At 39.6% G+C, this 14,961-nt stretch overlaps 1 protein-coding gene across 1 annotated transcript in view; it reads right to left on the bottom strand.

The window, feature by feature from the left end:
- Window positions 1-6,208: 6,208 nt before the first annotated feature.
- The window catches only part of LOC109912267 (cadherin-22-like), a 574,381-nt gene continuing 565,628 nt past the window's right edge, over window positions 6,209-14,961 (bottom strand). The window contains exons 11-12 of the mRNA XM_048608181.1: window positions 10,027-10,278; window positions 6,209-6,705 (exon numbers count right to left, since the gene is read on the bottom strand). Coding sequence (XP_048464138.1) covers window positions 6,209-6,705; window positions 10,027-10,278 — 749 coding nt within the window. The remainder of the gene's footprint in view (window positions 6,706-10,026; window positions 10,279-14,961) is intronic.

Raw genomic sequence — 14,961 nt, 5'->3', positions numbered from 1 at the left:
ATTTTGTCAATTTATATATGCTTACTTTGCCATATTGATTATAATGTACACAAAAATATAACTGCGAAGAAAGAGATAAACCTGGTGGGTTATTCTTAAGGGCAAAAAGTCAAGGGTTTGGGATTCTAATATGTAATGTGATTATACTTAATTTTATGCAGTTAAACTCCTACATACAGCACATTATTCAAAGTGTGGACCATCTGATATTTTAACCTGTGTGGTTCACATTGAATTCCAACCAGAGAGGTTATCTCCCTACTAATTAACCTCAGTGCAATGGTAGTTTTTTTTGTGATGACTTTATTAACGTGTATTGCTGCTTTCAGTGATCTGTGTCTATGTACCCCCAAATCCCTCTGTTCCCCTACCCATTTAGATATTATCTCCCAAGGAGTATTTTTCTTCACAATTCGTATTAATTCTTGCTAATTCTTATTTAACTGAATTTGCCATTTACACACCCATTTTACAAGTTTGTTAATATATGTAATTTGTTACATCACACCTCCATATAAACTAAAGCCTGGATTTGGTGTTATCCATAGTTTTGAGTTGTATTTTAGTTTCCTGAGTCCTCAACATTTATCTAAATTCCAAACAAGAGTTGTTCCAGCATTGACTCTCATGAGACACCACTTCCCACCATTTCAGATTGTAGTAACTATCCTTGATCTCCTCTCTCTGTTTTCTAATTTGTGGTCACATTTCAGTCTATACTTCTACTCGCCCACTGATTGAACATGGTCTGACCTTAATCACAAGCATACAATGCACTGATGTATAGAAAGCCATTTGGAAATCCAAAAATATCACATCCACCTTCTGTATATCTTTTCTGATACTTCTTCAAATAATTCAATTAGTTGTTCAAGCAAGACATTCCCTTTTGGAATCTGTGGTGACCACTCTTTATTCTAGTTTCAATTCCAAAATGTTTTCTATTAGATTTTTCAATCAGGATTCAATTATCTTTCCCATCAATGACATTAAACTAAATCGTCTATTGATCCCTTGGTTTTTTTTCCTTCTCCCTTTTTACAGTAGGGATTCACATTAACAGACTTGCTGGATCTAATGATTTTTTTTATATACATACATAATTATGCTACTGCTATCCCTTGTTTTAATATACATGACCTAACCCATAATGATCAAAGGCTTTGTCGCTTTCTTAACTCCAATTTTAGTTTATCAACATCTCCCATGTTTCTATCTTAAATCACTTTATATCTTTTTTCTCTGTTCTGTGTAGCGTCATGTCCATTGTGTTAGTATTCCAATGAATAAGGTCAAGTAATTACTTAATACTTCTGTCATGTTCTCACCTGAGAGTTTATCACGTGCATTATGCCTCTATCCTGATTTTACTTTTGATATTTATATTTCTGTACATTACTATTTCATTTTATATACTTTCATAATTAATATTTGCTCCCTTTGTCTACTTTAAAACATTTTTTTGCAAACTTTTCATATTCCTTTTTTCTTCATCCTTTGTTGGCTACGTACTTGTTATGTAAAATTTCCTTTTAAATTTAAATGTAGCCTTTATTTACTTTTTATCTACGCTTTAGCACAACTGCCCTGTTTGTTGTTGCATTTAAGTAGGATACATTTTGCTTGAGCTCTTTTGGTCACCATATTATATTACTATTGTATTCTATGGACAGAGGTCAATAGTGGGCACTGCCAGGAGGACAGGAAGAGGGCAGGTAAAAGAATGTGACTGGCTTGTGTAAATAAGTCATGGGATTTCTCAGTATGGAAGGATTCTAGAGCTCAGAGAAGTGGGGGAGAGGGAGTTGAGAACTTAGGAGCAGGTTCTGTTTGGCAAGCAGTGCGAAAGGAAGGATGGGATGGCTTCACTGGGGGGAGGGGCGGGCATCTGGCTAATTTTACATATTCTGCCTGCCCCCCCACAGCTAAAAACACATCCAGCATAGGCATGCAATGTCCAGCCCCATCCCCCTTGATTGGGAATACATTTCCTACCTCCTACAATCAAGTTTTATATAAAGTAAGTACTTTTGTCTTTGTCATACTATGTCCTTCTTCTTGAGCCTTATCATGCTGCGATCTTTGTTGCCCAGGTATTCCCCTGCGTGCACTTCTCTAATCTGTTCTGACTAATCTCCCAATATTAGATTTAGCAGGGGTCCCTTTCATGTTGGAATGTTTACATAATCAGTAAAAAAAGAAACTTGCATTCATATTGGGACTTTCAAAACTTCTGTGTGTCCTATGAATGTTTGGTTTTGAAGTGCAATTACTATTAAAGAATGCATCAACCAATCCAAGTGCAGCAAACTCCCACAATCAACAAGGTGGGCAGTAACCAAATAATATGTTTGCCTCTTAGAGGTGTTTGAGAGAGATAAATATTGGACACTAGGAAGAGTTCTCATATTCCTTTGAATAATAGCATGGGACTTTCTATAAACACTGGAGGGAGGAAGACAGGGCTTGGTTGAACTTCTTAAAGATAGTACCTCTGCTCGTACTGCACTCCCTTGGTTCTGCACCAGAATGTCAATCAGAATTTTGTGCCCAGCTCTATGGAGTGAGAATTTAAACTCACAAGCTTATGAATCAGGGCTGCCAGTAGAACAACTGAATCAAAGCCTGACCTGCTTTTTTAGATAATATGATTCTAAAATTATTCTAACATCTTTCTCAGAAAGAAAGATCGAGAATTTCCCCAATTCCCTTTCTGGCAACATCCATCACCAAATAAAAACATTAATTTTTATTTTAGTCAGTGGGATCTACTGTGCACAAAGCCAACGGGTGTGTTTGCACAGAAAATAGCCAGTTTGCGAGAGCAATTGATTGTATAAAAATCACTGAATTATGAATCAGTCCTATTGAAATGTTTAGGTGTTTTATCCCTGCTGTGCATAACTGAGAGCGTTGGTTAATTTTTCAAAGGCTTTTTGTCCATTTTTCATGGGAGACCGTTAATGTGCCTCAAGGCATTGAAGTATTTAACAAAAATCTAATTTAAGTTTAGTCAATATTTCATTCTTTGCTTTTCCGTGCATACATTTTATTCTCTTCAAACAAATTATAGGAAGAAGCTTGCTTTATTTAACAAAGTACAGTATTTCTTTCATCTCTGTGCCAAAATTAACAGGAAGATTAAACAACTTAAATAAGAGACCTCTTTTATACTCAGGCCAAAGTTTCAGAATGTGGAGAGAGGAAAATGCGTCCAGTTGAATTAGTGATGATTTTTGAGACATATATTGATGGTCCTAGGGTGAAATTCAACTACAGAGAGCTTGGAATCACTTGTCTTTTATGCATTTGCCCTTTCCATTGGTTTCATTTAAGGAAAATTGGGTGGGATGGTTATAAAGGGTCTCTGATCTCTACTATTAAGTGAATTGAATTGAATTTTACCCTTGTTATCTTTTTCCAATTACTTGATATAGCTCCCATTATAGATCTTTAGAACTCTATTACCTTCCAAGTTCTTTGGCTTGCATGCTCATTATTGAATGACACACACCACATTCTCTGGTACTGCAGTTTCTTCAATCCCAACCCACTCTCCAGAATTATAGTAATTGCTTAGACGCTGTTAAAGTCTCACATCATCCAGTTCTGATGAAAGATCTGAAATGTTAGCTCTCCTTGCTCTCTCTCTACCAACAGATAGTGCCTGACTAATTTTCTATTTTTATTCTCAGGCTCCTCCCTTCCTTCAATCTTCCTCTAACTCCTTCTTAAAAAAAATCAAGCAACCACTGCTGTTTCACTTATCTCCATCTACTTTATACTTGCCAATTTTGCCAGATTTCTGGTACCTCAATCCAGATCAGACTGATGCCCTTAAAAAAAAGTTACAATTTTAAACAGTCAACTTCATGATAAGAAACCTCATTAATCACATGAAAATGAGTATTGAAAGTTTTATTTTCTGATTATCGTGTTTCAAAATATTGAACATAGCACCAGAAATATTTACCTTTTCACTGCTTCCTTCTGATCACTATACAGGGAAGGGGTCTGGGGTGTGTGGCATTATAAAAATGTACCAATTCTGTCATATTTTACAGCAAAAGGAAAACTGACACAGATACTTGCATTTCACACAGTGGACCTAATAACAGCGTCTTTCTGTAGAAAAAGTCATGCTTTGCAAGCTCTAGCACAGCCTACAGCCAGAACTGTCAGAAATGTTCAGTCTGTTTCTTCCTGTTGACTTCTGACATTTATTTTGAAGGATGGTAGTTCCACCTGTAGGGCATCCGAACTGGGGAAGTTCTGTCTCCATTCCACACGCTTTTGATTCTTTGTGACACAAAGGGTTGTGTTGGATTTTATAGTTAAAGAATACTACATGGTAAGCTTGTGACATTAAGCCTCAAATAGCCTGAGGTCCCAGCAAGAAAGTGTCTGAATTTGGTTGACTGTGTTGTCAAGGTTTGATGGGGAGGTCTGCGAGGAACTGAGCAAACATCAACGCTCAAGCCACATTACAATCAATAAAAGGAAGAATAGAACTCAGACCCATAGAAACTGTCACCTCAAGCTTCCGCTTATTGCATCGGTGTCCCAGGAGCATTGAGAGTTGTTTCAAATGAAAGAATTCCTCAAACCAGTGAACTCCAGCAATAGGACAAACCAACGGCAGGTACAGCTGAGAGAATCCGAAGTGACAAGGATGTGCTATGGAGGCCATCTGTTCTGACATAGCAGTTCTAGAGGGTCTGAAGCTGCCAATGGTGTTTGCAAGCTATTAAGCTCACTGGAAGTGTAGCAAACAAAATAAAAACAAAATAAAGGTAACCTTCACAAATACAAGTAAAGTCACCCAACTATTTTTTTGTTGTGACCAAGGCCACTGGATTGCATTTTTCAATTTTGTGTTAGAACATAATCCTTGAATCTCTGGTTAAAAGTCTTAGATCTAAAACAATAAAAACATATTCTGGACTTGTTTATTCAGCAACAGATGAGCTCTGCCTTTTTACACCTTACAGATACTAGTTTTTCTATTTCTGTGGAAAAACAAATTGATTCACGAAGCATGTAAAAGTCCTGGTATCCCAAATATATGAACAGATATTGCCTCATTCAAAGATTTGTGAGGTGTGGAACTGGTAGTCACCATAAACCAGTGGCCCTGATTTATCATTGTATTGTCAGTGTAAATCATATCAGCATTTCTGTTTGCACTGCCCTCCAGCTAGAGCACAGAGAATTGTTTACCCTGGTACATTGAGCGTACAGTGCATTATAGGGAGATATGCACAAACCTTTGTGAAATACGAAGTCACAGAATTCTAGCTTTCAATTTATACATCTCTTGATTGGTCTGCTGATCATTGTGAGGCTACTGGGAATTCATTTTCCATTTGGGTGTCAACTTGATGGCTAATTCCTCTATTTTCAATTCAAGTAAAGCAAGCTATCAAAGATTATTTCAGTTCCCATTTTCCATGCCAGTGACCTTTTGTTTTCTTTTTGATGAATCCTTTCTGAATTGATGTTTGCAAATTGGCTTTCATTTTGGGGTACCATGGACCAAGTACTTCCCAGCAATCTACAGTTAACCTGGTGATACCTCTTGACCACTGCCAGCTGGATTTGGTATTAGTGTTATTAATTAGAACTGGCACTGCCAACTTACTGTGTAATCAAAGCTTGCAGCAACGCCAATACCTATGAACTCTTACTCTTTTACTCCTTCAAATAAATAAATCATGTAAGCAAAGACATTTTGTAAGGATTTTAACAGAATTATTTATAAGAATTAAACAATTAAATAATTTCAAAACAGCAAATGTCACCCCATACACATCATTGCTACTTTATGGTCTGTAGTTACTTGACCTATTGTCTTCAAATTTGGACCATTGCACCATACTTGAGTAATACCTTCACTGTAGCTGCCAGGTTTTTTTTTTAATGCATTGAAGACTGGAGATTTGTCACGATTCTATACCATGTTCTACATTGTGTTTTCAATCACCATTTTACTGCTCAATCTTCAGCCACAGTAACTGATTGAAAAAGACTTGCCAATTTCCAGGATGGGGATTTTAGTTGGAGGAGGTGTTTGTTTTGAAGAGGAAAATTTTCATTTTGACTTTCCCGAGTGTCAGCTTTCAGGACTTAAGCTGCACTGTTTTTGTTGGGTATGATCGTATTACTTTTGCAATAATGCAAGAGGAACTGGGAGTTTGGCTCTCGGATGCTATGATCCATCATCTGCCTGGTTTCCTGAGTAAAGTCCGGCAAGCTGCCTAAACCGAGGCCCCCAGTCACTGAGGTAGTTATAGTCCTGATCTGAGTCAGTTGACAGAGAGTTAATGGAGCTGAGCGACTGTGCCACGGAGCCCGTGCCTTCATATGCGTATGTTTGAAAAGAGTCATACGGAGGAACTGAGATGTCAGCATCAGCCTCTTCCAGCTTTTTACAGACAAAACTCCTGAAAATGGAAAAATCTGCATCTGGATTCTGAAACCATTGGGGCAGAGAATGAAGTTCAGGGGTCACGTTTTCTCCGTTTGTTTTAACTTCTGCAAAATCATATAGACTTCGCAATGTCGTCATATCATAGGCCTCAGTGTCTTCTTCCCCTCCTCCTTCGTCATTATACTTAATGACGTTGTCACGCATGTCTTCCTCATCCTCTGAGATCATGTGACCCTTTCTGTGCCTCTTCAGCGTCAAGATGAGTAGGACAAGTACTGTATCAAAACAAAAGACATCATGTTAAGGAATTATTCCCTACTCCAGAACCATTTGTTTTAAGATGCTGAAGCAAAATTTGTTTCCAGTTTCAAGTATATTCAAGGCGGGGCTCAACATGTGCACAGATTGTTGGTGCATTTCAGACGAATACAAAAAAGATGTGCATGAAGGAGGCCATTAGACACATTCCAGGTCAATAACACTGAAAGAAATTTTACTTTTCCAGGTTTATTGTCTAATATACAGAAGTGTACAGGCCTGAGACTATTCCCTCCTGGTCGACACTTCATGCCTGATGAGGGCACCCATGAGTGGGAACAGAGGGGACTTGGAGAAAGATCAACCTCACCCTGACTCCTCAACTGACCTACACCACTCCCGTTGGCTATATCACTCAGAGAGTCATACAATCATACAGTATGGAAACTGGCCCTTCAGTCCAACCAGTCCATGCCAACTATAATCCCAAACTAAACTAGTCCCACCTGCCTGCGCTTGGCCCATATCCCTCCAAACATTTCTTATTCATGTAATTATTCAAATGTCTTTTAAATGTTGTAACTGTACTCACATCCACCACTTCCTCTGGAAGTTTGTTCCGCACACGAACCACTCTCTGTATAAAAAAAAGCTGTTTCTCATGTCTTTTTTAAATGTTTCTCCCGTCATCTTAAAAGTATGCTCCTAGTTTTGAAATCCCCCACCTTAGGGAAAAAGACAGCTGCCATTCACTTTATCTATACCCTTCATGGTTTTATAAACCTTTACCAGGTCACCCCCTCAGCCTCTTATGCTCCAATGAAATAAGTCCTCTCCATTCCCAGCAACGTGCTGATAAATCTTTTCTCAACTCTCTGCACTCAGTCCCAGTAAATCTAGCTCACTCATCATTTTACCCTGGGGTCCATTGTGAATCCGTGATGCAGGTCACATTGAAATACTGGCAGAGAGGCAGTGGTATTGGTCACGCTTGGCATTGCTGGTATTAGGATGCTGCCAGCCTCTGACTGAGCCGGCAGGGCATAGGGCAGGGTTTCTGAGAGGGATATTTCCCTCAAAGCTGGCAGGGAGAGCTCAGTGCCCAGTGAGAACTTCAACCTGTCATGCCTACCAAAAATGGCTATGCCACCTGTTTGTCCATCCTACCGAGGTGTAGTGCCAGTCAATGGATTAGTAATCTAGACACCCAGACTAATGTCCTGGAGTCATAGCTTCAAATGCTATCATGGCAGATAATGAAAATTGAATTCAATTTTTACAAATCTGGAATTAATAACTGCTCTAATAGCCCCTGTTGATGGTCATAAAGACTCATCTGGTTCACTAATGTCCTCCAGGGAATGAAATCTGCTGTCCTTACCTGGTGTGGTCTACATGTTACTCCAGACCCAAAACTGCCCTCTGAAATAATGTAGAAAATGACTCATGGAATGGCTGACAAATGTTGGCTGAGACAGCAATGTCATGTTCCATACAAGAATTTAAAATCCGTTAAATTTGACTGAGTGATTTTATCCAATTCTACCACAAACTCTTACTCCTTCACAGAGAACTGGGATTTATCAATTCTTGTATTAGAACTCCGGATTTTGATTTCTTTGAAATATATTTCTCAGGGCAAGATTAATTCTTAACGCTCTAAGAAGAAACTGTTTGGGGAATGGGGCTGGATCAATGCTTAAGTTAAGCCTAGGACTGAACACATTTTTGAGTTTGTCTTTCATCACCTAATCGTTAGTACCTCGGAGTTAGCATTTTTCTAAGACAGTCTCCTGGCAACTGCCTGAAGCTAAAATGTTTGCAACCTTGTTGTAATAGGTCTTCTGACCTTGGTCAAAAGTTAAACCATTCATTTCCACATCCAATATGCCACTCCACCTTATCCATTCCTCTGCCCATCTACTGCCAAAATCCTCCTCCAAGCTTTTTCCTAATTCCAGATTTGCCTACTCTAGCACAGTCCTGCTTGGCTCCCTTCTATGCCATCCACAAACATGAAGTAGATTAAAAGTTTGCTGCTCATGTTCTTTCTTGCACTGACTCCGGTTTACCCACCATCATCACTACATCAGGTCACGGTCAAGTCAGTGTTATCCATGCTCTTGCCAAGCGTGACCAACTCTTGGCAAAACGTTTTTGGCATGTGGGCAATCCTATATGTGAGCATTCAGAGTGGGGGAGCTTCCAGATTTGTGAGGGGGTTGGGGGGAAGGTAGAGGTTGGGGAGGGGATAGTGCTGCAGCAGCTGAAGCTGATGTTTAAGAATGGGCCTTTGCAAGGTTTGCAAAGAACCGTCCAGCGAGAGTACCACTAGGCCATCGCCTCCCTCCCATAGTCAGTGCAGGCGTTCTCGGTGGTAAAAGTAGAAACTGTGCAGAGGCTACGCTTCCCTTTATACGACACTAGCTGCCATATTATAGTTAATGAGGTATAAAAGCTCAGGAACTACTCAGTGTGAGAATGAGAGTTGGAATGTTGGAATAAACAGGTGAATGCATAGGTGCAGGTAAGAGAGGGGCCAAGGTGGGTGAAGTATGAGAGTGAGAGGGTAGGATGAGGTATAGATAAGGGAGCTGAGCAGTGGGAGGGTGATGAGTGGCAGGGTCATAGTTGGTCAGGTGCAAGTTGATTGGGGTGGTTGCTCAGTAGGGTGTGACATTAGGTCAGAATAGGTCTGGGGGAGTATGGGTGTTTGAGTCAGAGATACAGGGGAGTCAGGGAGTCAAGAAGAGGCATAGTGCAGTGGAGGGCCTGGGAATGTCAGAGGGTCAGCAGACAACCAGAAGTTTGCAGGTGCAGATTTGAGGGATCAATCAGCTGTGAGGGAGTCCGAAGATTAGGCTGGGAGTTGATTGTTCAGGGATGAGTCAGAATGGTTGGTGAGGAGTTGGGAAACCATTGGGTAGTTGAGGGCTGAGGCGAAGACAGGATGGGGCTTGATGACCAGTTATCTGAAAATGAGTGCATGGTTTCTCCGTCCACGATTTTCCAAGTAATTTTCCAGGTAAAAAGATCAGAATTCTCCAGAGTCTCTGACTAAACTTTTTGAAGGAAGCAGAGGGAATACCCATTGGATGTTCAAACTTCCCAGTCAATTCCCACAAATTCCATGCTCATTGTTACCGCGGAGTTCCAATTTGGAATGTGTCTGATCTACATGTGGAGAATGGAAGACCTGGCCATACTCTATAGTTCAGCTACTGCCAGCTACATACTGAATGGATATAGGTTTGTTCATTAAACTTTAAGGCTCCCAGTGGAATAACCAAACAATAACTGCTTTTTGTTCAGTTTAATGAATCATCTTAATTGCTTACCTATCAGTATAAGAATGCAGACTAGCAGAGCTATCAGTGCCCCTGGGCTCAAGACTGCAGAAACAACATATGCAGTGGCGCTGCATGACTGGATAGTTCCATCACTGTCGCACCCACACACCCGGACTGTGAGGGTACCTGTGCTGCTCAGGGGTGGTGGTCCACTGTCAACCACTAGAATTGGGAGAAAGTAAATGTCCTGTTCCTGACGGTTAAAGCCATTTCTGTGTGTTAGGATTCCAGCCGTGTTTTCTAAAAAAAGGCAAAATTGATCTGGTTAGAACCAACATATTTTAAATGTTGTACACAACAAAGATCACAGGCTGTTTGCTGCTTCAGAATTCTGCTTCAATGACTGTAGCATGAAACTTGTGGCTCTGTGGTACCAGCAGCTCATATAACTCCTCTTAAACCTAAAAAAAAACTGATAAATGTCTCCTCACTCTACTCAACCAAGCTTTACACTGCTTTTCAGTTTCAGTTTAGCAATGCCCAGCACCAAATAAAACTAATGTTGAATCTCATAAACACATCTCAAGAAGCTATCAGTTCAGCTCTGTCTTAGCCTTGAAAAATGGACTCATCTGTATATGTTTGTGAGTGATTGCAGCAGAGCAAATCAAACGCATCTTTCAGCTCATTGACAATGATAAGTTGGATTAACTTTGCTTCTCGCACTCTATGCCTTCGAGTAGCATTTGAAATTAGTCTAATTAACTCTTCATTTCAAGTAACACGGTGCAAACATTGATAAATACACATTTAGACTTCTCTTCAATAACACCTTGCCAGTCGTTTTGGTTATGCTTTAATACCTTTTACAACAACTCCACTAAGAAGATAAACACATAGCCAATACATCAAGCAGAATGAGATAGCCTCTGCACAGTTTTGCAGTGATAACCTGAGCAAGTGACTCATAAAGAGATCCCTTGCCATTAAATTTCAAGGATGTTTGCTGTAAACTATTAAAATGTTTCATTGCGAGGTTGCTTTTAAATGTTGATTCTTTTTTTGAAAGGTTAATTACTACATCAACCTTTTTGGCTTTTGTTCAGTTCCGCATCCTGAGGAAAATAAAACACTAAAACTGCTCGTACTTCACAGACAATGACCAGAGTACTGATGGACCAGTGGTTGAATGGACAAGACCAATTGATTGCCAAACAGAACGTAAAAATTCATCTCTCATTGTTGCTTTGGGTTTGAGGAGTTCCATCAGTTCTGGGTCATTATTTGTTTCTGTAACAGCAAGTTAAGTTGATCTATTTTGCCCTGTTAACCTGAATGGTAGTTGAGCTTTATATATTCAGTCAGCTGGATGGCTGTTTGTGATGCACAGTGATGCAAACAGTACACAGTTCAATTCAAATACCAGCCAATGCCACCATGATAGTCCAGCCTTTTCAAAATCGCCCCTCACTTGAGGCGATGTCACTGTCAGGTTAAACTGCCACCAATCATCTCTCTCTGAGCAGCCCAATGGTCCTGTGGGACTGTGTGACGTTACCTTTACATATGTTTCGAATTAAAATGATGCTCTGATGAACAGCCATCTAGACTCAAAATGTTAGCTTGCTTTCTTTCCCGGATGCTGCCTGATCTACTGTGATTTCCAGCATTTTCTGTTTTCAGTCTTGAATTAAAATGTTGAGGATATGATCAAGGAGACGTTCACTTTGATACATACACATCAACATTTAACAGCTGATGAAAGAATATTGAAGTTTACCATCAATTCTTTTCATTGGTCATTTTTCTGTAGAAATGTCTGAACTTACCTCACAGTGAAAGTGTGGGGAACATTTAATATTTGTGTTAGTTTTTGCTCTGTTCACCTCAAATGAGTCTGTAATGTCATTTGATCATAGAGTCGTATAGATCTTCTGCAAATAAAAAAGGCCCTTTGGCCCATCGAATCTGTGCCAGTCAAAAACAATCATCTAACTATTCCAATCCCATTTTCTGGCATGTGGCCCATAGTCTTGTATTTTAGGTGTCACAAGTGTATGTCTAAACACATCTTAAATGTTACCCTCTCTAAGCCTCCTGTTCCATACTTCAAAAGCATAGTCATTGAGATCTGAATGCAAGTTGAATATAGACTGTCGATTAAGGAAAATGAATCACTAAATTCCTCCAGCCCTGAATTTCCCACAAGACAGTGACTAGTTTAGTTTGGGATTATGTTTGACATGAACTAGTTGGACCAAAGGTTCTGTTTCCGTGCTGTATGACTCAATGTGTGGTGACCCTAAGCTTAGAAACTGTGTTAACACAGTGAAAGAAACTAGAAGGTAAACTTGTGGTAAGGTTGCAGCATAACACGGGTCTGTAAAGTGAATAGGTCCCATTTTCAGAGAACTGTTTGCAAATGAGGGACTGCTTCCCCAGTTGAAAGCCTGGTTCAGGAAATCTCTCCTCCCATTGATCTATTTCATTCATCTTCTGAAAGTCAATCTTAGATCAATGAATCATCACACCTTAGATCTTCGGGATCGATTGGAGTGTGGCATTCATTTGTCAGGGCAATGCCCCCTTCAGATTGGCTGCTCATGGTTCCAACCTGTTAGGAATCAATTTTTCAGCCAGTAGTGACTTGAGGGACAATGGATTATTCAATATACAGGCACTGCTCGGGTTGTGAATGGGTTCCATTGTTGAATCCATTCACAAGTTGACTTGTGTGTAAGTCAGAACACAATACAGGAAAATATAAAGTAGCCGTTTTTCAGCACAGGAGATGGTTGTATGTCAGATCTTTCAAATTATGCCTTGTATAAGATTGCATTCATAAGTCTGTATGTAAGTCAGACATTCATAAGTCAGGGACACCCTGTAACCAAGAAGAGAAAATGGAGGAGATTCTGAGGACAGAATGAAATTTGGGAGATTGAATTGATTTGATTTGATTTGATTTGATTTACCCCAGAGAATAGTACAGTATCAATAAAGATTAGATAAAATCAGAATTTTTTGATAAGCACTGAATTCTCACATTGGAAAGATATTCTAAGACAGAGGGCATATATGAAACTTTTCTATTCTGTTTGGAACAGATTTAAAATTGAGCACTATAATTACATGAATTTGTTTGTTTGCATTTGTCGACTATCTGTGTCACTGTTAAAACATAGGCTGCTAAAATCTTTTGCTTCTTTTTCCAACTTGGCTACTTTACCATGCTCTAATCTTATGTGTTGCTAAATTCAGGAAACATGCTTAACCTATCCTTGAATTGATTTGATTTGATTTATTTTCACATGTATCTAAATACAGTGAAAAGCTTTGTTTACAAGCAGTACAGGCAGATCATAGTAAGCAACGACATACAGATAATAGGGTGAAAAAAAACTTGTGCAGAGTAAGGCATTCAGATTGCACTGCACAGGGCGTGCACTTGGCAAGATCAACATTAACAAGATCAACATTATTTGAAGTTAGAGAGTCCATTCATCAGTCTAATAATGGCAGGGAAGAAGCTGTTCTTGATTCTGATGGCGTGTGTGTTCAAGCTTTTGTAACTTCTGCCTGATAGAAGAGGTTGTAGGAGATCTTTACCATGGTGGGATGGGTCTTTGATGATGTTGGCAGCCTTTCGTGGCAGCGAGCCATGTAAATAGAGTCCATGGATGGAAGGTTGGCTTCCGTGATGGTCTGGGCTGTGCACACCACCTTCTGTCATTTCTTACGGTCCTGGGCAGATCAGTTGCCATACCAGGCCATTATGCATCTGGAAAGTATGCTTTCTATGGTGCATCTGTAGAATTTAGTGAGGGTCAAATTTCCTGAGCCACCAGAGGAAGAAGAGGCGTTGTTGTGCCATCTTGACCATTGCACCTATGTGGGAAGTCCTGGGCAGGTTATCGGTTATCGTCACTCCTAGGAACTTGATGCTCTCAATCCTCTCAACCTCCATTCCGTGGATATAGATGGGGACATGTTCTTCTCCTTTCTTTCTGAAGTCAATGATCAGTTCTTCAGTTTTGCCGACATTGAGAGAGACGTTATTATCATATCCTCATGTCACCAAGCCCTCTATCCTTTCACTGTATTCTGCCTCATCGTTGTTTGATATCCATCCTACCACAGTGGTGTTGTCAGCAAACTCGTAGATGGTGTTTGTTCGGAATTTGGCGACACAGTTGTAGGTGTACAGGGAGTACAGCAGGGGGCTGACAAGGCATTCTTGGCGGGCTCCAATGTTGAAGGTTATCGTGGAGGAGGTACAGTTGTCTATCTTCACTGATTGCGGTCTATGGGGCAGGAAGCTGAGGATTCAGTTGCATAGGGTGGAGCAGAGATCTAGGTCTTGGTGTTTTGAGATCAGTCTGGAGTGGAATGTTTACTACATTAATACATTTCCAAAATATCCTGATATAACCTTCAATGCAGATGATGAAGTATTAGGGAAAATACATTGGGGGATTCAATCAGGATATGATTGACTTAATGCTATTTGCTGCACACCAGATCTGCAGTAATACCAAGATGTGGGCCAATAGAAAGATCACATACAATAATGATCCACAATCAAACATTTCAGTTTGTAAAGTTCTATTATTATGTTTCATACACTTTCTAGAATGGTTCTAATTGACTACACAAAGTTTTGGGGAAATAAACCAGAGGAAACTTGCAGCTAGAACTTGTATCGTTCAACATTTTTTCAATTAAAATGCAAAATAATAAAACATTTGAACATAGCATAAATATGCAATTGATTTTATAACAGTCTGCAATCTCTGAGGTACTGAATTACATTTTCAATGTATGGAACTTTGAAAACATCCACTACTGACTTTTCTTATCTTGCTCCACAAGTAATGAAAACATCTAAATATAAAATATTTACAGATCTCAACCTATTTGCCGATCTAATGATCAGGCTAATTTTCTCCAATCTTATTTCTCAGCTTCAACACTTTGTTTGTC

Source organism: Rhincodon typus, chromosome 19 (assembly GCF_021869965.1).
Source record: "Rhincodon typus isolate 14 chromosome 19, sRhiTyp1.1, whole genome shotgun sequence".
Taxonomy (NCBI): Eukaryota; Metazoa; Chordata; class Chondrichthyes; order Orectolobiformes; family Rhincodontidae; genus Rhincodon; species Rhincodon typus.
This window is presented reverse-complemented; position numbering and strand designations above follow the sequence as displayed.